This window comes from Mobula hypostoma, chromosome 6 (assembly GCF_963921235.1).
Source record: "Mobula hypostoma chromosome 6, sMobHyp1.1, whole genome shotgun sequence".
Classification (NCBI taxonomy): domain Eukaryota; kingdom Metazoa; phylum Chordata; class Chondrichthyes; order Myliobatiformes; family Myliobatidae; genus Mobula; species Mobula hypostoma.
Window position 1 is genome coordinate 168,429,113 of NC_086102.1, and position 24,412 is coordinate 168,453,524.

Consider the following 24,412-nt stretch of genomic DNA (forward strand, 5'->3'; position numbering starts at 1 on the left):
TTGTTCCTTTGGTTCAATCCCTTCCTATCTACATGCCTGATACTTCACCTGCCCTCAATCACTTCAAGTTCCCTGCCCTGATTTTCACAATGGATAGTGAACAGAGGGATCTAGGAATAATGGTGCATAGTTCCCTGAAGGTGAAATCTCATGTGGATAGGGTGGTGAAGAAAGCTTTTGGTATGCTGGCCTTTATAAATCAGAGCATTGAGTATATGAGTTGGGATGTAATGTTGAAATTGTACAAGGCATTGGTGAGGCCAGGTTTGGAGTATTGTGCACAGTTTTGGTCACTGAATTATAGGAAAGATGTCAACAAAATAGAGAGAGTACAGAGAAGATTTACTAGAATGTTACCTGGATTTCATCACCTAAGTTACAGAGAAAGGTTGAACAAGTTGGGTCTTTATTCTTTGGAACGTAGAAGATTGAAGGGGGGACTTGATAGAGGTATTTAAAATTATGAGGGGGATAGATAGAGTTGATGTGGATAGGCTTTTTCCATTGAGAGTGGGGGAGATTAAAACAAGAGGACATGAGTTGAGAGTTAAAGGGCAAAAGTTTAGGGGTAACATGAGGGAGGACTTCTTTACTCAGAGAGTGGTAGCTGTGCGGAATGAGCTTCCAGCAGAAGTGGTTGAGGCAGGTTCGATGTTGTCGTTTAAAGTTAAATTGGACAACTATATGGACAGGAAAGGAATGGAGGGTTATGGGGTGAGTGCAGGTCAGTGGGACTAGGTGAGAGTAAGAGTTCGGCATGGACTAGAAGGGTCGAGATGGCCTCTTTCCATGCTGTTATGGTTATATGATATCCAGTCCCTGTGCACTTCTATCCCACATCAGGAAGTCCTAAAAGCTCTCCACTGCTTTCTAGAGACCTAACCAGTTCCCTTCGACCACCACCCTCTTCCATCTGGTGAAATTGGTTTCCCCCTCAACAATTTTTCTTTTGGCTCCTCCCACTTTCTCTAAACCCAAGGTGTAGCCATGAGCACCCAAATGGAGCCCCAGCTCAGCTTGTCTTTTCTTTAGTTATGTGGAATAGTCCATGTCCCAGCATACACTAGTAATGCTCTCCTCCTGTGCTATATTAACAATTGCATTGATGCTGCTTCTTGCATCCATGCTGAGCTAGTCAGTTTAATCAATTTTGCCTCCAACTTCTACCCTGCCCTCAAGTTTCCTTGGTCCATTTCTGAAACCTCTCTCCCATGGTATCTTTTATATATCTAATGATTTCTCTTATAAACCTACCGACTCTCACAGCTATGTTGACTATATCTCTTCTCAACCTGTCCCTTTTAAAAATGTTATTTCCTTTTCTCAGCTGCACCTGTTCTCAGTATGAAGGCTTTCCATTTCAAAACATCTGAGATGTCGTCCTATTTCAAAGATCAGGGTTTTTATTGATGTTGCCCTCACCTGCATCTCCTCCATTTTCTGCTCATCCGCCTTCACCCCATCTTCCTGCTGTCGAAACGGATAGGGCTCCCTTTGTCCTTATCTACCGCCCCACAAGCCTCTGTAACCAGCACATCAATCTCCATAATTTGCACTATCTACAACAGGATACTACCACTAAGTATATCTTTGCCTCTCCCACTTTCTGCAGGAATTGCTGTCTATGTGACGCCCTTGTCCACTCGTTCCCCCCCCCCCACTGATCTCCCTCCTGGCACTTATCCCTGCAAGCAGGACAAGTGGTACAACTGCTCTTTACTTCTTCCCTCACCACCATTCACGGCCCCAAGTAGTCCCTCCAATTGAGGCGAGTTTCTCAGCGTCATCTGCTGTATCCTTTGCCCCTGGTGTGGCTTCTACATCAGTGAGACCTGATATAGATTGGAGCACCACTTCGTTGGACCCCTTTGCTTCATCCACCACAAAAGGTGGGATTTCCCAGAGGTTACATATTTCAATTCTACTTCCCATTCCTATTTTGACATGTCGGTCCATGTCCTACTCTACTGTTAAGCTAAGGGCACTCTCAGGTTGGAGAAGCAACACCTCATATTCCATCTGGGTAGTCCCCAACCTAACAGTATAAACATTGATTTCCCTAACTTCCAATGATTTCTCCCCCACCCCTTCTCTCTTTATCCATTCCCCATTCTCCCCTCTTACTCCTTCTCTTCTCTTCCCTTTCTCCATGGTCCACTGTCTTCTCCTATCAGATTCCTCCTTCTTTACCTCTTCCAACTATCCCCTCTCAGCTTCTTATTTCATTCCTCCTCCTCACCCTCCAACCTACCCTCTCACCTATCAATTGCCAGCTTGTACTCTTTCCCCTCACCCTGCCTCTGCATTCTGCCTCTTTCCTCTCCAGTCCTGATATAGGATTTTGGCCTGAAACATTGACTGTTTATTCCTTGATCTAGATGCTTTCCAGCTTGCTAGGTTCCTCTAGCATTTAGTGTGTATTGCTCTGAGTTTTGGAGATCAATTTGTAAACGTAATCAACGTTTCATGTCATGTGAACTGCCAGTTATCGATGGCAACAATGAGTGCTACTCTCATTTACAGCTGTAAAATATTCTTAAAACACTTCCAAAGAGGTTTCAATTTGTCCATATTCTGCTTGAACAAGCACAGCATGCCTTTGGTATCTAGTGATAATGCAGAGTGCAATAGATATTTGTATATCAACAAGGAATTTATGAAGCACAGCACCTTGTCCAGGGATAGAGTCTGGCTAATAAATAATTGTAACGGTGTTTACCGGTTGAGTTTTGGAGTCCAACTGAGTTTTGGTTTTTAAAGCAACATGTCTGCCTCACCTTACAGAAGCCATCCAAATATCTGACTGGTTTCTCTTTATAAAGCTGACTTGATGAATTTCTGTTGAGGGAAATATTGTGGCAGTTCCTTGAATATTTGGCATTGACATTGAACATTTGTTCCAAGTCTCCATAGAAAATTAAGGGATTAGATAATATTGTTAAATAGACTCAGTAAGGCTGTAATGAAAATCTGCAACATAGGTGCCTGACATTGGTAATTGGTTTCTTATTGTCACATGTATTGAGATACAGTGAAAAGATTTTGTTTGCATGCCATCCAGACAGATCCAACCCTGACATAAGTACATAGAGGTAGTAAGAGAAAAACAGAGTACAGAATATACAGTAGAGAAACTGGCAAGAGAACATCTGCAGATGCTGGAAATCCAAGCGACAGACTCAGAATGATGGAGGAACTCAGCAGGTCAGGCAACATCTATGGAAATGAGTAAACGTTCAGTGTTTCCGGCCGAGACCCTTCATCATGGCTGGAAAACAAACATGAGAGGTTAGAGTAAGAAGATGGGGGGGAGGGGGGGCAGGGAAAGGAAAAAGTACAAAAGGTGGTAGGTGATAAGTGAAACTGGGAGACGGGGAGGGGTGAAGTAAAGAGCTGGGAAGTTAATAGGTGAAAGAGATAAAGGGTTGGAGAAGATGGAGTCTAATAAGAGAGGGTGGAGGACCGTGGAAGAAGGGGGGGGGAGTACCAGAGGGAGATGATGGGCAGGTAAGGAGATAAGGTGGAAGAGGGAAATGGGAATGGGGAATGGTGAAGGAGGGAAGGGGCAATTACCTGAAGTTCGAGAAATCGATGTTCATGGAGGCTCTCCGGACAGAATATAAGGTGTTGCTCCTCCAACCTGAGTGTGGCTTCATTGTGGCAGCAGAGGAGGCCATGCATTGACATGTCAGAATGGAAAGTGGAATTAGAATGGGTAGCTACAAGGAAATCTCACTTTCTCTGGCAGGTGGAGCATAGTGCTCGGTGAAGTGGTCTCCCAATCTACATTGGGTCTCATCAATATACAGGAGGCCACTCTGAGAGCACCAGATACAATTGATGACTGCAACAGCCTCACAGGGGAAGTGCCACCTCACCTGGAAGGACTGTTTGGGGCCCTGAATGGTAGTGAGGGAGGAGGTGTAGGGGCAGGTGTGGCACTTGTTTTGCTTGCAAGGATAAGTACCAGGAAGGAGGTCAGTTGAGTGGGATGAGTGACAAGGGAGTCACATAGGGAGTGATCCCTGAAGAAATCAGAAAGTGGGTGGGAGGGAAAGATGTGCTTGGAGGTGGGATCCCGTTGGAGATGGCAGAAGTTATGGAGAATTGTGTGCTGGATGTGGTGGCTTGTGGGTTGGTAGGTGAGGACAAGAAGAACCCTATCCCTGGTGTGGCGGCAGGAGGATGGGGTGAGGGCAGACGTATGTGAAATGGGAGAGATGCAGGTGAGGGCAGCATTGATGGTGGAGGAAGGGAAGCCCCTTGCTTTGAAGAAGGAGGACATCTCATTAGTTCTGGAATGAAAAGCACCATCTTGAGAGCAGATGTGGCAGAGACAGAGAGACTGGCAGTTTTAAAAGTGACAGTGTAGGAGGAGGTATAGTCCAGGTAGCTGTGAGAATCAGTGGGTTTATAAAAGATACCAGCGGATAGACTGGCTCCAGAGATGGAGACAGAGAGGGGGAGGGAGGTGTTGGAAATATACCAAGTAAATTTGAGGACAGGGCGGAAGTTGAAGGCAAAGTTGATGAAGTCGACGAGCTCAGCATGGGTGCAGGAAGCAGCACCAATGCAGTCGCTGATGCAGTGTAGGAAGAGTTGGGGAGCAATACTCCCCATTGCTCTCCCTCCTGGTACTTACCCTCGCAAACGAAACAAGTGTCACACCTGCCCCTACACCTCCTACCTTACTACCAGTCCTGAAGAAGGGTCTTGGCCTGAAATGTTAACTGTTTACTCTTTTTCATAGATGCTGCCTGGCCTGCTGAGTTCCTCCAGCATTTTGTGTGTGTTGCTCTGGATTTCCAGCATCTGCAGATTTTCTCATGTTTATTGCCCATTTCAATTCTACTCCCCATTCCCATTCCGATATGCCAGTCCGTGGCTTCCTCTACAGCCACAATGAGGCCACATTCAGGTTGGAGGAGCAACACCTTATATTCCATCTGGGTAGCCTCCAACTTGATGGCATGAATTTCGATTTCTTGAACTTCCAGTAATTGCCCCCAACTTCTCTCCTTCACAATTCCCCATTCCTGTTTCCCTCTCTCACCTTGCCTCCTTACTGTCCATCACCTCCCTCTGGTTCTCCTCCCCTTCCCTTTATTCCATGGTCTTCTACCCTCTACCCCCCACCACTTCTCCAGCCCTTTATCTCTTTCACCAATCAAGTTCCCAGCTCTTTGCTTCACCCCTCTCCCCTCCCACTTTCACCAATCACCTGCCACCTTGTACTACTTCCTTCCCTCCCCCTCCCTCCCCCTCCCTCCCCCTCCCTTCTTGATCTGACTTCTTCCCTTCCTTTCCAGTCCTGATGAAGGGTCTCGGCCTGAAATGTCGACTGTTAACTCTTTTCCACAGATAATGCCTGGCCTGCTGAGTTCCTCCAGCATTTTATGTGTGTTGCTCGGATTTCCAGCATCTGCAGATTTTCTTGTGTTTGTAATACTACTTATGGTTTTTCATATACACTGCTTGTGTGTGCTGGTGAAGGTGTAGGCAGTGGAAAGTGACAGCAAACTAGCTAGCAGCCATTGAAAGTCGGATAGTGTGGGGCACAGGTTGGAATTTAGAGTAATATTCGGCTGTGGAGTGAGGTTTACTTTATTATTTATTTATTTTATTTTTATTTAGAGATACAGTGCAAAATAGACTTTTCAGCAGCTTCCAATTTAATCGTAGCCTAATCTCAGGACAATTTGCAATGACCAATTAACCTACTACCTGGTGCATCTTTGTGGGAGGAAACCAGGGCACCTGGAGGAAACCTACACATTCCACGGAGGATGTACCTACTCCTTAAAGAGGGCACTGGGATTGTACTCCAAACTCCGACTCTCCGAGCTATAATATCGTCCCACTAACTGTGAGGCCACCTATTATTCTCATGGACATGTGGGTAGGGAAAAGATTAACCTGAGCAGAAGGTCTTGTGAGGCTTGGAGGAACACTCCTGTTCATCTTGGCCAGTGATGGGATAATTATTCATTTAGGATGCCAGTGAGACTACTGAATTTAACAGCTTTATCTGCTTGGCCAGCTGCAGTGCTTACTATTTAGATGAGATTTAAGAGACCTTTGGAGTCAAGGAATGTGTGACAGACTTTTCATTTTGCAATAGATGTTGAGTCTTCTGCTCAAGTCGCCAGGGCTCTTATCCAGCCATCCACAATCAAAGCAAGCACGATTAAGACTGCAGAGAGCAAATTTATAAAATTAAACACAAAAAGGATAAGCTGATGGTGCAGGTTATCAAAATGGGTTATAATAACCAGAGTGTAACATGAAGGAACAAAGATGCAAATATTAGCATTTTGTCCAACTAGAATCAGAATAGGGGAAAGTGTAAAAAAAATTAAGACATTTAATCTGAATGCATGAATTTGTAACAATGACAGACAGAGCTAATGCTTTCTAGTATTAAGTAGGAAGCCAAAGAAATGGTATTATAAAATTCCATAATTAATTTAATCCAAGCTATGTAATTGATTATCCAATCATTCTGTTCATGCCTTTTCCATGTCATTTGTTTTAAACAGGCAAGAGCACACCTGTAACAGAAGAAATCATCACATGAGGGCCTCAGAGAGCAGTGGTCAGAACATGTCTGATGACTTAGTCACCCTTGAATTCCTTGATGAGGTACGGTTTTTAAAATGCTTCTTTGTCTAAGGTAAATATTATCTATCATCGTAAAGAAACACTTCTGTAACATCTCAGTGGTACTGTTTTATTCTGATTAACAAATATAAGAAAAGAGTAAAGACTTGCTGTGGAGATTGGGGTGGGACTGATTGATCAAGGTTGCCCCTACTCACAGCCTGCACAGCATTTGCATTCCTGGACAAGATGGAGAGGGCTTCTGCTAGTCCTTTGCATAATGGGATGCATCTGAAATATAGCGCTTGTCCCTTTCAATCCATGTGGATGCCTGACTAGAATTTATAGACTCCAAGCTTAATGATGAAATGCTGCCTATATTTCCTATAGAAGGGCCTTGGCAGTTATAAGTCACATCACAAAACAAAGGTGTAAGAACAAATAGCTGAAAGCTGACACCAACTTACCTAGCTGGCTGTCAAACCTGTGAGATCATGTTGGATGTTTCTGGTATTTGAAGGAACTCCAAAGCCCTTTTCTTAAACAACAGGAATTCTGCAGATGCTGGAAATTCAAGCAACATACATCAAAGTTGCTGGTGAACGCAGCAGGCCAAGCAGCATCGAATTTAAACGTCGACTGCGCCTCTTCCTATAGATGCTGCTTGGCCTGCTGCGTTCACCAGCAACTTTGATGTATGTTGCCCTTTTCTTAAATTCAGTTTTTGGCATCTGAGTGTCGATGACAAGGCCAGATTTCATTGCTCACTTCCAATTGTCCTTGAGAACATACTGGTAAGTGCTGCCTTAAATCCCTGCAATCTTTCCAGTGAAGGTACTTTACAATTCTGCTGGGTAGGAAGTTTTAGAATTTAGACCTAGCGGTTATGTATTTCTAACAGGATAACGTGTGATCTGGAGGGGAATCTATAGCTGATAATGCTCCTTTGCATTTGCAGTGTTGCTCCTCCTCGTTATCTGGATGTGGGTTTGGGAATTGCTATCTGCAGTGCATTTTGTAGGTGATGTTGACTACAGCTATTGTGTACCAGTGGCAGTAGGAATGTATGTCCAGGCTGGTAGATGTGATTCTAATCAAGTTGGCTGCTTTGTCAAGTTTCTTGAATGTTGTTAAAAGTGTATGCATCCAGGCAAGTGTAGATTATTCCATCAGACCTCCGTGCCTTTCTGTTCTAAAAGGATTATTCAAACTGAAGATATGAAATAGGAGCAGAAGATCAGTATAGATCAAAACTGGTTTGATGTGACCACAACCGTACATTCCCATCTACCCCTGATGATCTTATGCCTCTTTTCTTATCAAATATTTATGAATCTATCTCAGCCCTAAACATACAAAAAGTCTTCCACTGTACACTGAGGAAGAAAGTTCAATCAACACTTCAACATTTCAAAACAATGAAATTTTAAGTTTGGTGCAAGGCTATCAACCTGAGATATTAACAAGATCATAGTAAGATAAGTGACATTCTGAATTTAATGTGCGCTCCTGCTGCATTTTGGCACAATGTTGAGTTCAAAGAATGAGGATAGAGAAAATGCACCTTCCAAAAGTGAAATATCCATCAATAATTGTTAGGAGTTAACACATAATGATATACCAACTGATCTGTGGGAGCTTCTTATTTTTTATATTTATACTGTCACTTTATAACAAAATTGAATGCCAAATTTTGTGCTGTTTACTGCCTATTAATTAGAAATAAAGAATTGTCCTTGCGGATTCTGTAATGCCTGTATGGATTAAAATCTGTAGTCTGGAGAAGTTAGGTTGCATGAAGATTCCTATTGTTTTTTCTCCCTCGTACATTTGCCATTTAATTTTCTATTACTTTCCACTTTAGCATTTACTGAGTGGTTTTACAATTGTAATCACATATGTCTTCTGATTCCTTTTTTTTTGTTTCTTTGTCAATACTCTTTAACTGCAGTGTCTCCTAATTTTGACAAAGAAACTACCAATAAGATAATGACTGATTCTTCTTAAAATGGCAGATTGGCAGATTCAATAAAAAAAACTGAAGTCTGTACCTGGGCATGACTGACATAAAAACTTTTCTATGAAAATGTAAAATAGGTGCAGCTGTTTGATTTTCTGTTTTTGATTTGAACCTCTTCTCATGAACCCTGAAAGGATTGTATCATGCTTTTGAGTGATAATGACTTTTTCTAGAATTTTTTTTTAATTCAAGGCAACTAGTGAGCAGCATCTTTACAATGCAGCTATTTGAAAACCTGAAACTTTACATTTTTTGATTTTCCAAGGAAACCATCATCAGTTGCCTACAGAAAAGGTATTCAGAGTTACAGATATACACGTATGTTGGAGACATCTTAATTGCTTTAAACCCTTTCCAGGATCTATCTATATACACTCCAGAGGTATGATCTAAGTTCTTGTGTATTGCAAAGATTTGAGCATCATAAGGGAGAAGGAATCATGGGAGGAGTTGGGGGGGCAGCATTGGGCATTGATTGGTTAGTTGGTAGGTGTGTTTTTTCTTGTGATACCATTTTTTGACAGAATTGAATCTGTAACAAGATGGAATTTTGCTGTAGAATTCCTCTATCTCTTTATGCCAATGGGACTTTTACAAAAAAAAGAATACGAAGTTATCTCTTCACAAGAGATGCGTGGAGAAGAGGATATATAATCTGGATTTGTGGCATTCATGGGACCTTTCAAGTAATTTTAGACCATAGACCATAAGACATAGGAACAGAATTAGACCAGCTGGACCATCGAGTCTTGTCTGCCATTCAATCATGGCTGATGCTTTTTTCTATCTCCTCCTCAACCCCAGTTCACGGCCTTCTGCCCATAACCTTTGATGCCATATCCAATCAAGAACGTATAAATCTCTGCCTTTAATATGCCCAATAACCTGGCCTCCACAGCTGCATGTGGCAACAAATTCCACAAATTCACCACCATTTGGCTAAAGAAATTTCTCAGCATCTCTGTTTTGAAAGGGCAAGCTTCCATCCTGAGGCTGTGCCCTCTTGTCATAGACTCTCCCACCATGGGAAACATCCTTTCCACATCTACTCTGTCTAGGCCTTTCAACATTTGAAGGGTTGAAAGGGTTTTTTTCCCTCCCCATCCTTCTGATTTCCAGCGAATACAGATGCAGAGCCATCAAACATTCCTCGTTTGATAACCCTTTCATTCCTGGAATCACCCTCGTGAACCTCCTCTGGACCCTCTCCAAAGCCAGCACATCTTTTCTAAGATGAGGGGCCCAAAACTGTTCACAGCACTCAAGGTGAGGCCTCACCAGTCCCTTATAAAGCCTCAGCATCACACCTTTGCTGTTGTATTTTGGACCTCTTGAAATGAATGCTAACATTGCATTTGCCTTCCTTACCACCAACTCGACCTGCAAGTTAACTTTCAGAGTGTTCTGCACAAGGACTCCCAAGTCCCTCTGCATCTCAGATTCCTGGATTTTCACCACATTAGAAAATAGTCTGCACAGTTATTTCTACTACCAAAGTGCATGACCATGCATTTTCCAACATTGTATTCATTTGCCACTTTCTTGCCAATTCTCCTAATCTGTCCAAGTCCTTCTGCATCCTACCTGTTTCCTCAACACTACCTGGCCCTCCACCAATCTTTGTAACAAAGCCATCTATTCCATCATCTAAATCATTTATATACAGCATAAAAAGATGTGAACGCTGCTGGTCACTGACATCAACCAGAAAAGGATCCTTTTATTCCCACTCGCTGCCTCCTACCAATCAGCCAATTCTTTAACCTATGTTAGTAATTTTCCTGTAATACCATGGGCTTTTAACTTGGCAAGCAGCCTCATGTGGCACCTTGTCAAAGGCCTTTTGAAAGTCCAAATATACAACATCTTCTGCATCCCCTTTATCTATCCTACTTGTAATCTCTTCAGATAATTCCAATAAATTCATCAGGCAGAATTTTCCCTGAAGGAAACTATGCTGACTTTGTACTATCTTGTCCTGTGTCACCAAGTATTCCATCACCTCATCCTTAACAATTGACTCCAACATCTTCCCAACCACTGAGGTCAGGCTAACTGGTCTATAATTTCCTTTCTGCTGCCTTCCTCTTTTCTTAAAGAGTGGAGTAACGTTTGCAACCTCCTTTCTTAAAGAGTGGAGTAACCATTTGTAATTTTCAGGTGTACGAATGGTGCTCAACCAGCTAACAATCAGTGACTCTTCAAGTTTGTGTGTGAATAAACCATACAAAGCAGAAAAGGCACAGGAAGAAGACAATTAATAAGTTGATCTCAGCTGAAGATGTTGTAGAGCTTTTACTGTTGTTTAAATGATGGAAAATTCGCAGTATTTCTGTTTGTATTTACTTTCTAGTAGTCTATTCTTAGTGTGATATTTCCAATGTTGATAAGAAGCAACATCTAAAGACAGATCAGTGATTTCCATAGTAGCCGTTGCAGAACCCAGTAAACCAGTGTGGAAACAATTCATCCTTGGTTATAATGACTGCCTAAAAAAAGACATATAACTTATCTGGAATTACTTTCTTGATTTAATATGTTCTCTACATGTAGGAATGTAGTGGCTACTCCAGTTCCTAGTAATGGTGCTAGCTTTAAATTCTTAGTTGGTGTTTCAAAGTTCCTAATTAGGGATTTCGCTCTCCTTACACTTGTGTACAGGAAATGACATTAAACAATCTTGAATTTAATTACAGTTTTCAAAGGTTTATCACGGAGTCAGGCGTTGTTCAAATCCACCACATATCTTTGCCACTGCAGATGCTGCTTACCAAGGAATGGTGACGTTTAACAAAGACCAGGTAAGAATAAGGCCAAATAAAACATCAACATCAGTAAAATCTTTTAATTCTTTCTATATGGGGTGACCAGATTGTTCAAATACTTAACATATACTGCAAGTAAAACAGAAGGTATGTTTTACAATTATAAAAAAAATGGGGGAGAAAAATAATTTTCTGTGGTATTCATGCACCATAGTTGGTTGATCACAGTGTTGCCCATGTACTTTTGCAACTGAAGAAATTGTTAATGTTAATCTCAAATAGACCCTTCTTCCTTACGCCAGTCTTACCTTCCATTACTCATGATTAAGATTTTTTTTAGATTATGAGGACACTCATTTATTGTCATTTAGAAATGCATGCATTAAAAAATGATGCAATGTTCCTCCAGTATGATATCACAGAAACACAAGACAGACCAAGACTAAAACGGACAAAAACCACATAATTATAACATATAGTTACAACAGTGCAAAGCAATACCATAACTTGATAAGAGCAGACCATGGGCACGGTAAAAAAAAGTCCAATTCCTGATAGCCCCAACATCTCATGCAGATGGTAGAAGGGAGAAACTCTCCCTGCCATGAGCTTCCAGCGCCACAAACTTGCCGATGCAGCATCCCGGAAGCACCCAACCACAGTCCGACTCTGAGTCCATCTGAAAACTTCGAGCCTCAGACCAGCCCTCCAACACCGAGCACCGAGCACCATCTCTGCCGAGCACTTCGACCCCGCCCCAGCCGCCGAACAGCAAGCAAAGCCGAGGATTCGGGGCCTTCCCCCCCCCCCGGAGATTTTGGATCACACAGTAGCGGCGGCAGCGAAACAGGCATTTCAGAAGTTTCACCAGATGTTCCTCCATGCTGTCACATCTGCCTCCATCAAATCAGAATTGTGCACGGCCCCTATTTAACAAATATGATATCATTTCACAGGAGAGTCCGCGCGCACTGCACCATCTTCTCCTCCCACCTTGTTTTTAAATTGGAAAAGCCATTGCACTGCGGCAGTTCCCCTCGCTCAGCCTCGGAAGTCCGGATCCATTCTTCCTTGATTTCAGTAGATGACCATGTCATTGTCCATGCCTTGTCATGCCCTTCACTACCCACGAAGCATTGCAGAACTACCTTCCTGCTCATTGGATCTCACTGTCGCTCTCATCTGCCCAGTCCATTCGAGCTGACCTTACCTGGAAGGAAGGGCAGGCATGTCCTTATCTCACCAGGGTACGAGGCCGCCGGCTGCCCCCACCTGGTTTAGCTTGCCAGTCAAAGTGTACCAGGGTTCGGCTACTGTCATATGCAGTCACCAACTTGGAGCCACAGGTGGGAGCTGTGTGTTCGGTGGGGACCAAAGGTAAGTGAATTGCCCTGGAATGGATACAATATACCCCTTCACCAGAAATACTATCTCTCCCTGGACACCCCATATACCCCCTATACCACCTTTATAATTTGCAGACATGCCTGCCCTCAATTGTATTTTCAGTCTCTGACTGTGCAAACCATAATATTTATATTAGTTGACTGACAGCTCTTTATTTCTTTCTTGCTTCCTACTGAGCTGAGGCTTTCTCTTTGAAACTTTCTGTTCCCTGTTTTTCTTTCTTCCTTGCTTCCATCTTCTCCTTACCAATAACATTATTTTCAATAGCCAACCCCTAACCCCCACTGTTTCCATTTTTTTACCCAATCTTTAAGTCTGTTTGAATTGAAAAGTTCACATTTGCTTCGACTATCACTATATTAAGCCATGGGAAATCAATTAATTTGCTTTATTATTTTAGTTCAGTGATGAAACACCCAAGATACAATTTAAAATGTCAATCTGAACATTTTGCAGCTGTGTTCCTGCCCCCCAGCAGCATCATTTGTTGATCCAAGACAGAATGCAGCAAAATGCCAGGTTCAAAAGCCTCATAAGTATCTTTCTCTCTGTCAGCCAAAGACAAGCTGGAGAGGATAGGACACTGAATTAAAATTCACACCTTTATTATTTTGGCAGTAGAGCTGTGGGAAACATTGAGCTCATTTCAAAAACTCATACATAATAAAACGATTTTTGCTGTACACATCAAGGCAAGATCAACAATGAGACTCAGGCTGATAAGTGGCAAATATCATTTCAATGCACAAGTGCCCATCAATTACATTCTTCAGTAATCAGAATCAGGTTTATTATCACCGGCATGTGTTGTGAAATTTGTCAACTTAGCAGCAGCAGTTCAATGCAATACATGATAGTACTGAAAGAAAAAATAAATAAGTAAATCAATTACGTTAAGTATATATATGTACATGAAATATTCAAAAAATGGTGTAAAACCAAAATAATGTATGTTTATAAAAAAGTGAGGTAGTGTTCATGGGTTCGATGTCCATTTAGGAATCGTATGGCAGAGGGGAAGACCCTGTCCCTCAATCATTGACTGTGTGCGTTCAGCCTTTTGTACCTCTTTCTTGATGGTAAAAATGCAAGAGGGCATGTCCTGAATGATGTGGTTACTTAATAATGAATGTCACCTTTATAAGGCATCACTCCTTGAAGATATCTTTGATATTATGGAGGCTAGTAACCAAGATGGAGCTGACTAATTTTACAACTTTCAGCAGCTTCTTTTGGTCCTATGCAGTAGGCTCCCGTACCAGTTTTCCATAAGACCATAAGATATAGTGGTGGGTAATTTGATGGAAAGTATTCTTAGAGATGGTATGTATAATTATCTGGATAGACAGGGTCTGATTAGAAACAGTCAACATGGATTTTTGTGTTGAAGGTCATGTTTGACAAATCTGATTGAATTTTTTGATGAGCTTACTAGGAAAGTTGACGAGGGTAAAGCAGTAGATGTTGTCTATATGGACTTCAGTAAGGCCTTTGACAAGGTTCTACACAGAAGGTTAGTTAAGAAGGTTCAATCGTTAGGTATTAATATCGAAGTAGTAAAATGAATTCAGCAGTGGCTGGATGGGAGATGCCAGAGAGTAGTGATGGATAACTGTTTGTCAGATTGGAGGATGGTGTGTAGCGGTGTGCCTCAGGGATCTGTACTGGGTCCAATGTTGTTTGTCATATATATTAATGATCTGGATGATGGGGTGGTAAACTGGATTAGTAAGTATGAAGATGATACTAAGATAGGTGGCGTTGTGGATAATGAAGTAGGTTTTCAAAGCTTGCAGAGAGATTTAGGCCAGTTAGAAGAGTGGGCTGAAAGATGGCAGATGGAGTTTAGTGCTGAAAAATGTGAGGTGCTACATTTTGGTAGGACTAATCAAAATAGGACATACATGGTAAATGGTAGGGCATTGAAGAATGCAGTAGAACAGAGGGATCTAAGAATAATGGTGCATAGTTCCCTGAAGGTGGAATCTCATGTGAATAGGGTGGTGAAGAAAGCTTTTGGTATGCTGGCCTTTATAAATCAGAGCATTGAGTATAGGAGTTGGGATGTAATGTTGAAATTGTATAAGGCATTGGTAAGGCCAAATTTGGAGTATTGTGTACAGTTCTGGTCACAGAATTATAGGAAAGATGTCAATAAAATTGAGAGAGTACAGAGGAGATTTACTAAAATGTTGCCTGGGTTTCATCTCCTAAGTTACAGAGAAAGGTTGAACAAGTTAGGTCTTTATTCTTTGGAGTGTAGAAGGTTGAGGGGGGACTTGATAGAGGTGTTTAAAATTATGAGGGGGATAGACAGTGTTGACGTGGATTGGCTTTTTCCATTGAGAATGGGGGAGATTCAAACAAGAGGACATGAGTTGAGAGTTGAAGGGCAAAAGTTTAGGGGTAACATGAGACCATAAGACCATAAGACAAAGGAGCAGAAGTCGGCCATTTGGCCCATCGAGTCCACTCCGCCATTTTATCATGAACTGATCCATTCTCCCATTTAGTCCCACTCCCCCGCCTTTTCACCATAACCTTTGATACCCTGGCTACACAGATACCTATCAATCTCTGCCTTAAATACACCCAATGATTTGGCCTCCACTGCTGCCCGTGGCAACAAATTCCATAGATTCACCCACCCTCTGGCTAAAAAATTTCTTCGCATTTCTGTTCTGAATGGGCGCCCTTCAATCCCTAAGTCATGCCCTCTCGTACTAGACTCTCCCATCATGGGAAACAACTTTGCCACATCCACTCTGTCCATGCCTTTCAACATTCAAAATGTTTCTTTAAGGTCTCCCCTCATTCTTTGAAACTCCAAGGAATACAGTCCAAGAGCGGACAAACGTTCCTCATATGTTAACCCTCTCATTCCTGGAATCATTCTAGTGAATCTTCTCTGTACCCTCTCCAACGTCAGCACATCTTTTCTTAAATAAGGAGACCAAAACTGCCCACAATACTCCAAGTGAGGTCTCACCAGCGCCTTACAGAGCCTCAAGATCACATCCCTGCTCCTATACTCTATTCCTCTAGAAATGAATGCCAACATTGCATTCTCCTTCTTCACTACTGACTCAACCTGGAGGTTAACCTTAAGGGTATCCTGTATAAGGACTCCCAAGTCCCGTTGCATCTCAGAACTTTGAATTCTTTCCCCATTTAAATAATAGTCTGCCCATTTATTACTTCTGCTAAAGTGCATAACCATACACTTTCCAATATTGTACTTCATTTGCCACTTCTTCGCCCATTCTTCCAATCTATCCAAGTATCTCTGCAGACTCTCCGTTTCCTCAGCACTACTGGCCCCTCCACCTATCTTCGTATCATCAGCAAACTTAGCCACAAAGCCATCTATTCCATAATCCAAATCATTGATGTACAATGTAAAAAGAAGCGGCCCCAACACTGATCGCTGTGGAACACCACTGGTAACCGGCAGCCAACCAGAATGGGATCCCTTTATTCCCACTCTCTGTTTCCTGCCAATCAGCGCACTCTCTGTCCACGTATGTAACTTTCCCGTAATTCCATGCGCTCTTATCTTGTTAAGTAGCCTCATGTGTGGCACCTTGTCAAAGGCCTTCTGAAAATCCAAATATACAACATCCACTGCATCTTCCTTGTCTAGCCTACTGGTAATTTCCTCAAAAAATTGTAATAGGTTTGTCAGGCAGGATTTTCCTTTAAGGAAACCATGCTGAGTTCTGCCTATCTTGTCATTTGCCTCCAGGTACTCTATAACCTCATCCTTGACAATCGACTCCAACAACTTCCCAACCACCAATGTCAAGCTAACAGGTCTATAATTTCCCTTTTGCTTCCTTGCCCCCTTCTTAAATAGCAGAGTGACATTTGCAATCTTCCAGTCTTCTGGAACCATGCCAAAATCTATTGACTTTTGAAAGATTATCGCTAATGCCTTCGCAATCTCCACAGCTGCTTCCTTCAGAACACGAGGGTGCATTCCATCTGGTCCGGGAGATTTATCTACCTTTAGACTATTCAGCTTCCTGAGTACTTCCTCTGTCGTAATTGTGACTGCGCACACTTCACTTCCCTGCCACCCTTGAGTGTCCAGTATACTGCTGATGTCTTCCTCAGTGAAGACTGATGCAAAATACTCGTTCAGTTCCTCTGCCATCTCCTTATCTCCCATTACAATTTCTCCAGCATCATTTTCTATCGGTCCTATATCTACTCTCACCTGTGTTTTACTCTTTATATACTTGAAAAAGCTTTTAGTATCCTCTTTGATATTATTTGCTAGCTTCCTTTCATAGTTAATCTTTTCCCTCTTAATGACCTTCTTGGTTTCCTTTTGTAAGGTTTTAAAAACTTCCCAATCCTCTGTCTTCCCACTAATTTTTGCTTCCTTATATGCCCTCTCCCTTGCTTTAACTTTGGCTTTGACTTCTCTTGTCAACTACGGTTGCATTCTTTTTCCATTCGAAAATTTATTCTTTTCTGGAATATACCTGTCTTGCACCTTCCTCACTTCTCACATAAACTCCAGCCACTGCTGCTCTGCTGTCTTTCCCACCAGTGTCCCTTTCCAGTCAACTTTGGTCAGTTCCTCTCTCATGCCACTGTAATTTCCTTTACTCCACTGAAATACCGACACATCAGATTTTAGCTTCTCTTTTTCAAATGTCACAGTGAACTCAGTCATGTTATGATCACTGCCTCCTAAGGGTTCCCTCATCTCAATCTCTCTCATCACCTCCGGTTCATTACAGAATACCCAATCCAGTACAGCCGATCCCCTAGTGGGCTCAACAACAAGCTGTTCTAAAAAGCCATCTCGCAGACATTCTACAAATTCTCTCTCTTGAGATCCAGTGCCGACCTGATTTTCCCAATCCACTCACATGTTAAAATCCCCCACAATTATCATAACACTGCTCTTCTGACAATCCTTTTCTATTTCCTGTTGTAATTTGTAGTCCACATCACTGCAGCTGTTTGGAGGCCTATAAATAACTGCCATCAGGGTCCTTTTACCCCTGCGATTTCTTAGCTAAACCCATAAAGATTCTGCACCTTCCGATCTTATATCACCTCTTTCTAATGATTTAATATCATTTCTTACTAATAAAGCCACGCCTCCCCCTCTGCCTACCTTCCTATCCTTCCGATACACCGTGTATCCTTGGACATTCAGCTCCCAGAGACATTCATCCTTTAGCCAGGTCTCAGTGATGGCCACAATATCATTCCTGCCAATCTGTAGCTATACGACAAGATCATCCACCTTATTCCTTATGCTGCGTGCATTTAAGTATAACACCTTAAGACCAGTATTTGGTACTTTTCGCTTTGATTTCACTGCAACTTTATTGCACTGCAACTCATCCCAATGGCTACAAATTTGCCCCATCACCTGCCTGTCTTTCCTGACATCTTTACTGCTCACTATCTTAGATTGATTTCTGTTTTCCCCTTCCTCTGCTCTGTCATTCCGGTTCCCATCCCCCTGCCAAATTAGTTTAAACCTCCCCTAACAGCTCTATTAAACTTTCTCGCCAGGATATTGGTCCCCTTCGGGTTCAGGTGTAACCTGTCCTTTTTGAACAGGTCATATTTCCCCCAGAAGAGATCCCAATTATCCAAGAATCTGAAGTCCTGCCCCCTACACCAGTCTCTCAGCCACGCATTCACCTGCCTGATCCGACTATTCTTGCCCTTGCTAGCACGTGGCACAGGTAGCAATCCCGAGATGAGGGGGAACTTCTTTACTCAGAGAGTGGTAGCTGTGTGGAATGAGCTTCCAGCAGAAGTGGTTGAAGCAGGTTCGATGTTGTCATTTAAAGTTAAATTGGATAGATATATTGACTGGAAAGGAATGGAGGGTTATGGGCTGAGTGCAGGTCGGTGGGACTAGGTGAGAGTAAAAGTTCGGCATGGTCTAGAAGGGCCGAGATGGCCTGTTTCCGTGATGTAATTGTTAAATGGTTATATAGGATCAGAGTTAGGCCATTTGGCCCATCGAGTTGCTCTGCCATTTCATCATGGCTGATCCAATCTTCCTCTCAGTCCCAATTTCCCACCTTCTGCCCTTATCCCTTCATGCCCTGACCATTCAAGAATCTATCAATCTCTGCCTTAAATATAAAAAATACTATGGGCTATTTTATCATGTGCCTCCAGCTACCCTGAGACCTTATCCTTAATAATTGATTCCAACACCTTCCAACTACTGAGGTCAGACTAACTAGCCTATAGTTTCCTTTCACCTATAGTTTCCTTTCACCTACATCTCTCCCTTCTTGAAGAGTGGGCTGACATTTTTAATTTTTCAGTCTTCCGGAATCATTCCAGAATCTAGTGATTTTTGAAAGATCATTACCAATGTCTCCACGATCTCTTCAGCCACCTCTTTCATAGCTTTGAGGTGTACACCATCTGGTCCAGGTGACTTATCTACCTTCAGACCTTTCGGTTTCCCAAGAACCTTCTTTCTAGTTATTGTAACTTCACACACTTCATGCCCCCTGACACCTGGAACTTCCAACATACTGCTAATATCTTCCAAAGCGAGTACTGTTGCAAAATACTTATTCAGTTCATTCGCTATTTCCTTGCCCCCCATTACTACCTCTCCAGCATTGTTTTCCAGTGGACTAATATCTACTGGTACCTCTTTTTTATACTTTATGTATCTGAAGAAGCTTTTAGTATCCTTTTTAATATTTTTGGCTAGCTAACTTTCATATTCATCTTTATCTTAATGACTTTTTCTAGTTGCCTTCTGCTAGTTTTTAAAAGCTTCTCAATCCTCTAACTTCCCACTAATTTTCGCTTTGTTGTATGCCCTTTCTTTTGCTTTTATGTTGGCTTTGTTAGCCTTGGTTATGTCAGCTTTCCTTCGGAATACTTCTTCCTCTTTGGGATGTATATATCCTGAGCCTTCCAAAATGCTTTCAGAAATTCCAGCCATTGCTGCTCTGCCATCATCCCTGCCAGTGTTGTTTTTCAATCAATTCTGGCCAACTCCTCTCTCACGGCTCTGCAATTCCCTTTACTCTACTGTAATACTGATACATGTGACTTTAGTTTCTCCTTAAATTTCAGGATGGATTCGATCATATTATGATCAATTACCCCTGAGGGTGAATTTTCCTTAAGGTCTCTAATCAATTCTGGTTCATTGCACAGCACACAATCTAGAATGGGTTCAACCATGAGCTGCTCTAAAAAGCCATCTCATGGGCACCATAATCCGGCACCAACCTGATTTTTCCAACTACCTTCATATTGAAGTCCTCCATTATTACCACATACTTACTACTGTTTGGAGATCTGTATACAATTCCCAACAGGGTTTTTTTTACTCTTGCAGGTCCTTGGCCACAACGATTCAACACCTTCCGACCCTATGTCACATCTTTCTAATGATATGATTTCATTCTTTTACCCGCAGAGCAACGTTTCTCCCTCTGCCTTCCTGCCTGTCCTCTCGATACAATGTGTATCCTTGGATATTAAACTCCCAGCTATAATCTTCTTTCAGCTACGATTCATGATGCCTACATCATACCTGCCAATCTGCAACTGTGCTGCAAGTTCATTTACTTTATTCCGTAAATTGCGTGCATTCAGCTATAACACTTTCAGTCCTGTATTCACCCTTTTCGATTTTGTACATTTTTTATGTTGCAGGTCATCCTGCTGACTGCATCCTTTTTTAGATAATGGGCCCAAAGCCGCTCACGGTACTCCAAGTGAAGCATCACCAGTGCCTTATAAAGCCTCAGCATTGCATCCTTGTTTTGTATTCTAATCCTCTCAAAATGAATGCTAACATTGCATTTGCCTTCCTCACCACAAACTCAACCAGCAAATTAACCTTCAGGGAATCCTGCAGGAGGAATTCCAAATCATCTCCCCATTTAGAGGATTGTCTGTGCCTTTTTTCCTTTTTCCAAAGTGCATGACCATACACTACCCAGCACTGTATTCCATCTGCTACTTCTTTGCCCATTTTCTTAATCTGCCAAGACCCGCATACTCACTGCTTCCTCAACACTATCTACCCCTCCACCTAGCTTCATATTGTCTGCATACTTGGCCACAAAGACTTCAATGCCATCATCCAAAGCATTCACATATAATGTAAAAAGAAGTGATCCTAACACCAATCCCTGCAATACTAGTCACTGAAAGTGAACCAGAAAAGGCTCCCTTTATTCCCACTCTTTGCCTCCTGCCAATAAGCCAATGCTCTACCCATGCTGGAATCTTTCCTGCAATACTATGGGGCTCTTATCTTGTTAAACAGCTTCATGTGTTGAACAAAATGCCTTCTGAAAATCCAAGTGCACAACATCCACCAATTCTCCTGCTTGTTATTTCTTCAAAGAATTTCAACAGATTTGTCAGGCAAGATTTTCCCTTGAGGAAACCATACTGCCTTTGGCCTATTTTATCATGTGCCTCCAAGTACCCCGAGACCCCATCCTGCATAATCGACTCCAACACTGAAGTCAGGCTAATTGGCTTATAATTTCCTTTCTTCTGCCTCCCTCCCTTCTTGAAGCATGGAGTGACATTTGCAATTTTCCAGTCCTCCAGAACCATGCAGGAATCTGGTGATTCTTGAAAAGTCCGAAGTAAAACTTATTCTCAGAGTACATGCATGTCACCACATACGACCCTGAGATTTCTTTTCCTGCGGGCATACTCAGCAAATAGATAGAACAGTAACTGTAAATAGGATCAATGAAAGAGCAAATAGAGCATAGATGAAAACAGACTGTACAAATGCAAATATAAATAATAATAAATATTAAGAACTTGGTATAGCAAGATAAAGAATCCTCAAAGTGAGATCATTGACTGTGGGAACATCTCAATAGATGAGTGTAGTTATCCTCTTTTGTTCAAGAGCCTGATGGTTGAGAGGTAGTAACTGTTTTTCAACCTGGTGGTGCAAGTCTTGAGCCACTTATACCTTGTACCTGATGGCAGCAGCGAGAAAAGAGCGTGGCCTCGGTGGGCGGGTTCTTGATGATGGACAGTGTTTCATGTAGATGAGCTGAATGGTTGGGAGGGTTTTACTCGTTATTTACTGGCCTAACTTCACTACCTCAAAGGCATTGGTGTTCTCATGCCAGGGAGTAATGCAGCCAGTCTGCACATTTTCCATCACACATCTATAGAAGCTTGACAAAGCTTTTGATGACGTGCTAAATCTCCGCAGACTCCTGAGGAAGTAGACGCACTGTTGTGTTTTCTTCGCAATAATATTTATATGATGGGTCGAGGACAGGTCCTCTGAGATAGTGACACCCAGGAATATAAAGTTACTGACCCTCTCCACCTCTGATCCTGCAATGGGGTCTGGCTCATGGACCTCTGGTTTCCCTCTGCTGAAGTCTATGATCAGTTTCCTGGGCTTGTTGACATTGGATGAGAGGTTGTTGTTATGGCACCACTCAGCCAGAGTTTCAATCTCCCTGCTGTATGCAGATTCATCACCACCTGTAATAAGGCCCACAACCATGGTGTCATCAGCAAACTTGTATTTGGTGTTGGAGCTGTACTTAGCTACACAGTCGTAGGTGTAAAGCGAGTAGAGCAGGAGCTAAGCAGGGGTGTACCCGTGTTGATGGAGGTTGTGGAGGACATGTTTTTGCCAATCCAAGCTGGACTGCAAGTGAAAAAATCCAGGATCCAATTGCACAAGTGGGTATTGAGGCCCAAGTCTTGGAGTTTGTTGTTCAGTTTTGAGGGGATGATGGTATTAAATGCTGAGGTGTAAGCCTGATTTATGCTGATGCTTCTACAATCTCTTCAGCTACCTCTGTCAGTGCCTTGGAGTGAAATCTGGTCCAGGTGACTTATCTACCTTAAGACCTTTCAGCTTCCCAAGTACCTTATCCTTCGTAAAGCAACTGCACTCATTTCTTCACTCTGACACTATTGAACTTCTAGCATACTGCTAGTGTTTTCCACAGTGAAGACTGATGTAAAATACTTATTCAGTTCATCCACCATTTCCTTGTCCCTTATTACAACCTCTCAAGCGTCATTTTCCAGTGGTCTGATATCTACTGTCAGCTCTCTTTTACTCTTTATATATCTGAAAAAAAAATTGGTATCTTTTTTGATATTATTTGCTGTCTTACCTTCATATTTCATTATTTCCCTTCTATTTCTTGTTTAGTTGCCTTCTCTTGTTTTTTAAAAGCTTCCCAATGCTCCAACTTCACACTAATTTTTGCTCTATTACTTGCCTTCTTTTTAACTTCTTATTCATCTTAGTAAAATTTTTACAATGTTTTGCTTGCTACCAATTATTTAAAAGTTGTTGATGTAACAATTAACAGGACATAGGGTGGTAGAATAAACAGACACTTGGCAGGTGAAATTTATATACAACAGTGGGAAATGATGTATTTAGTGATTGCAAGAGGCAGTATAAACTGAATAACAGGAAGAGAGATGCCTGGCAGTTTATGTGCATAAATAGAAACGTAGAAAACCTGCAGCACAATACAGACCTTGCGGCCCACAAAGCTGTGCCAAACATGTCCTTACCTTAGGGTTACCCATAGCCCTCTATTTTTCTGAGCTCCATATACCTATCCAGGAGTCTCTTAAAAGACCCTATCGTATCCGCCTCCACTGCCGTTGCTGGCAGCCCATTCCACGTACTCACCACTCTGCTTAAAAAAACTTACCCCTGACATCTTCTCTGTACCTGCTTCCAAGCACCTTAAAACTGCATCCTGCTACTTCCAAATCTTTGAAAGTAACAGGACAGAAGTTGCGTACGGGATTTTCGACTTCACAGAATTATTGAATACAGAAGTGGGAGATCAATGCTGAATCGTTATAAACCTCAAGTTATACAGTGGCTAAGGTATGATTTATTTACTTACTTATTGAGATACAGCACAGAATAGGCTCCTCCGGCCCTTTAAGCTGCACCACCCAGCAACCCCTGATTTAATCCTAGCCTAACATTGCGACAATTTACAATGACCAATTAACCTTCCAACCGGTATGTTTTTGGACTGAGGGGGGAAACCGGAGCACCCGGAGGAAACCCAGACAATCACGGGGAGAATGTACAAACTCCTTACAAGCAGTGGCAGTAAAGTCACACACTTTAGAAAGGATATGAAGATCCCTGAAAGAGGTGCTGAGAAGATATACTGGAATTGCACCAAAAATGTAAAGTTTTAGCAACAATACGTAGATTGCAGAAGTTAAGAAGATTGGAAAAATATGTTGAAAAATATTAGTTTAGATATAGTCAACAAAGAAACACCATTCTCACTGAGCTTGATGGTACAAGGATTGGGTAATAGATTCAGGCAAAATATGAGGAAGAACTATTTTACACAGTGGTAATAATCTGGAAATTACTGCTGATGGAGGGTGATGGAAGTGGAACTGGCAATGGTTTAAAGTGGAACTAGGCTAGACAATTGAGAAATACCGGGATAAAACAGGGAATGAAATGGATTGGATTGCTTTGAGGAAAGATAGCATGGACTTGTGTTCAAGAGCCTCTGGTGTAGTAATGATTCTGATTACACTGGACAACAAAGATTTTGCTTACTGAATGCTTTTGGATGTACCCTGTGGATTTTGGGCT

At 42.1% G+C, this 24,412-nt stretch overlaps 1 protein-coding gene across 12 annotated transcripts in view; it reads left to right on the top strand.

Annotated features, from left to right (window-relative positions):
• myo3b (myosin IIIB) overlaps positions 1-24,412 on the top strand; it is a 488,192-nt gene that overhangs the window by 139,632 nt on the left and 324,148 nt on the right. For 10 of the 12 annotated variants that reach the window (XR_010018457.1, XM_063052211.1, XM_063052213.1 and 7 more), the window contains 3 exons: positions 6,540-6,642; positions 8,886-9,002; positions 11,317-11,421. Coding sequence is in view for 9 of the 12 variants with exons in the window: in XM_063052211.1 (XP_062908281.1) it covers positions 6,540-6,642; positions 8,886-9,002; positions 11,317-11,421 (325 nt within the window). In the remaining 3 variants the exon portion in view is untranslated. The remainder of the gene's footprint in view (positions 1-6,539; positions 6,643-8,885; positions 9,003-11,316; positions 11,422-24,412) is intronic. The other 2 variants (XR_010018458.1, XR_010018459.1) reach the window with 2 other exon arrangements.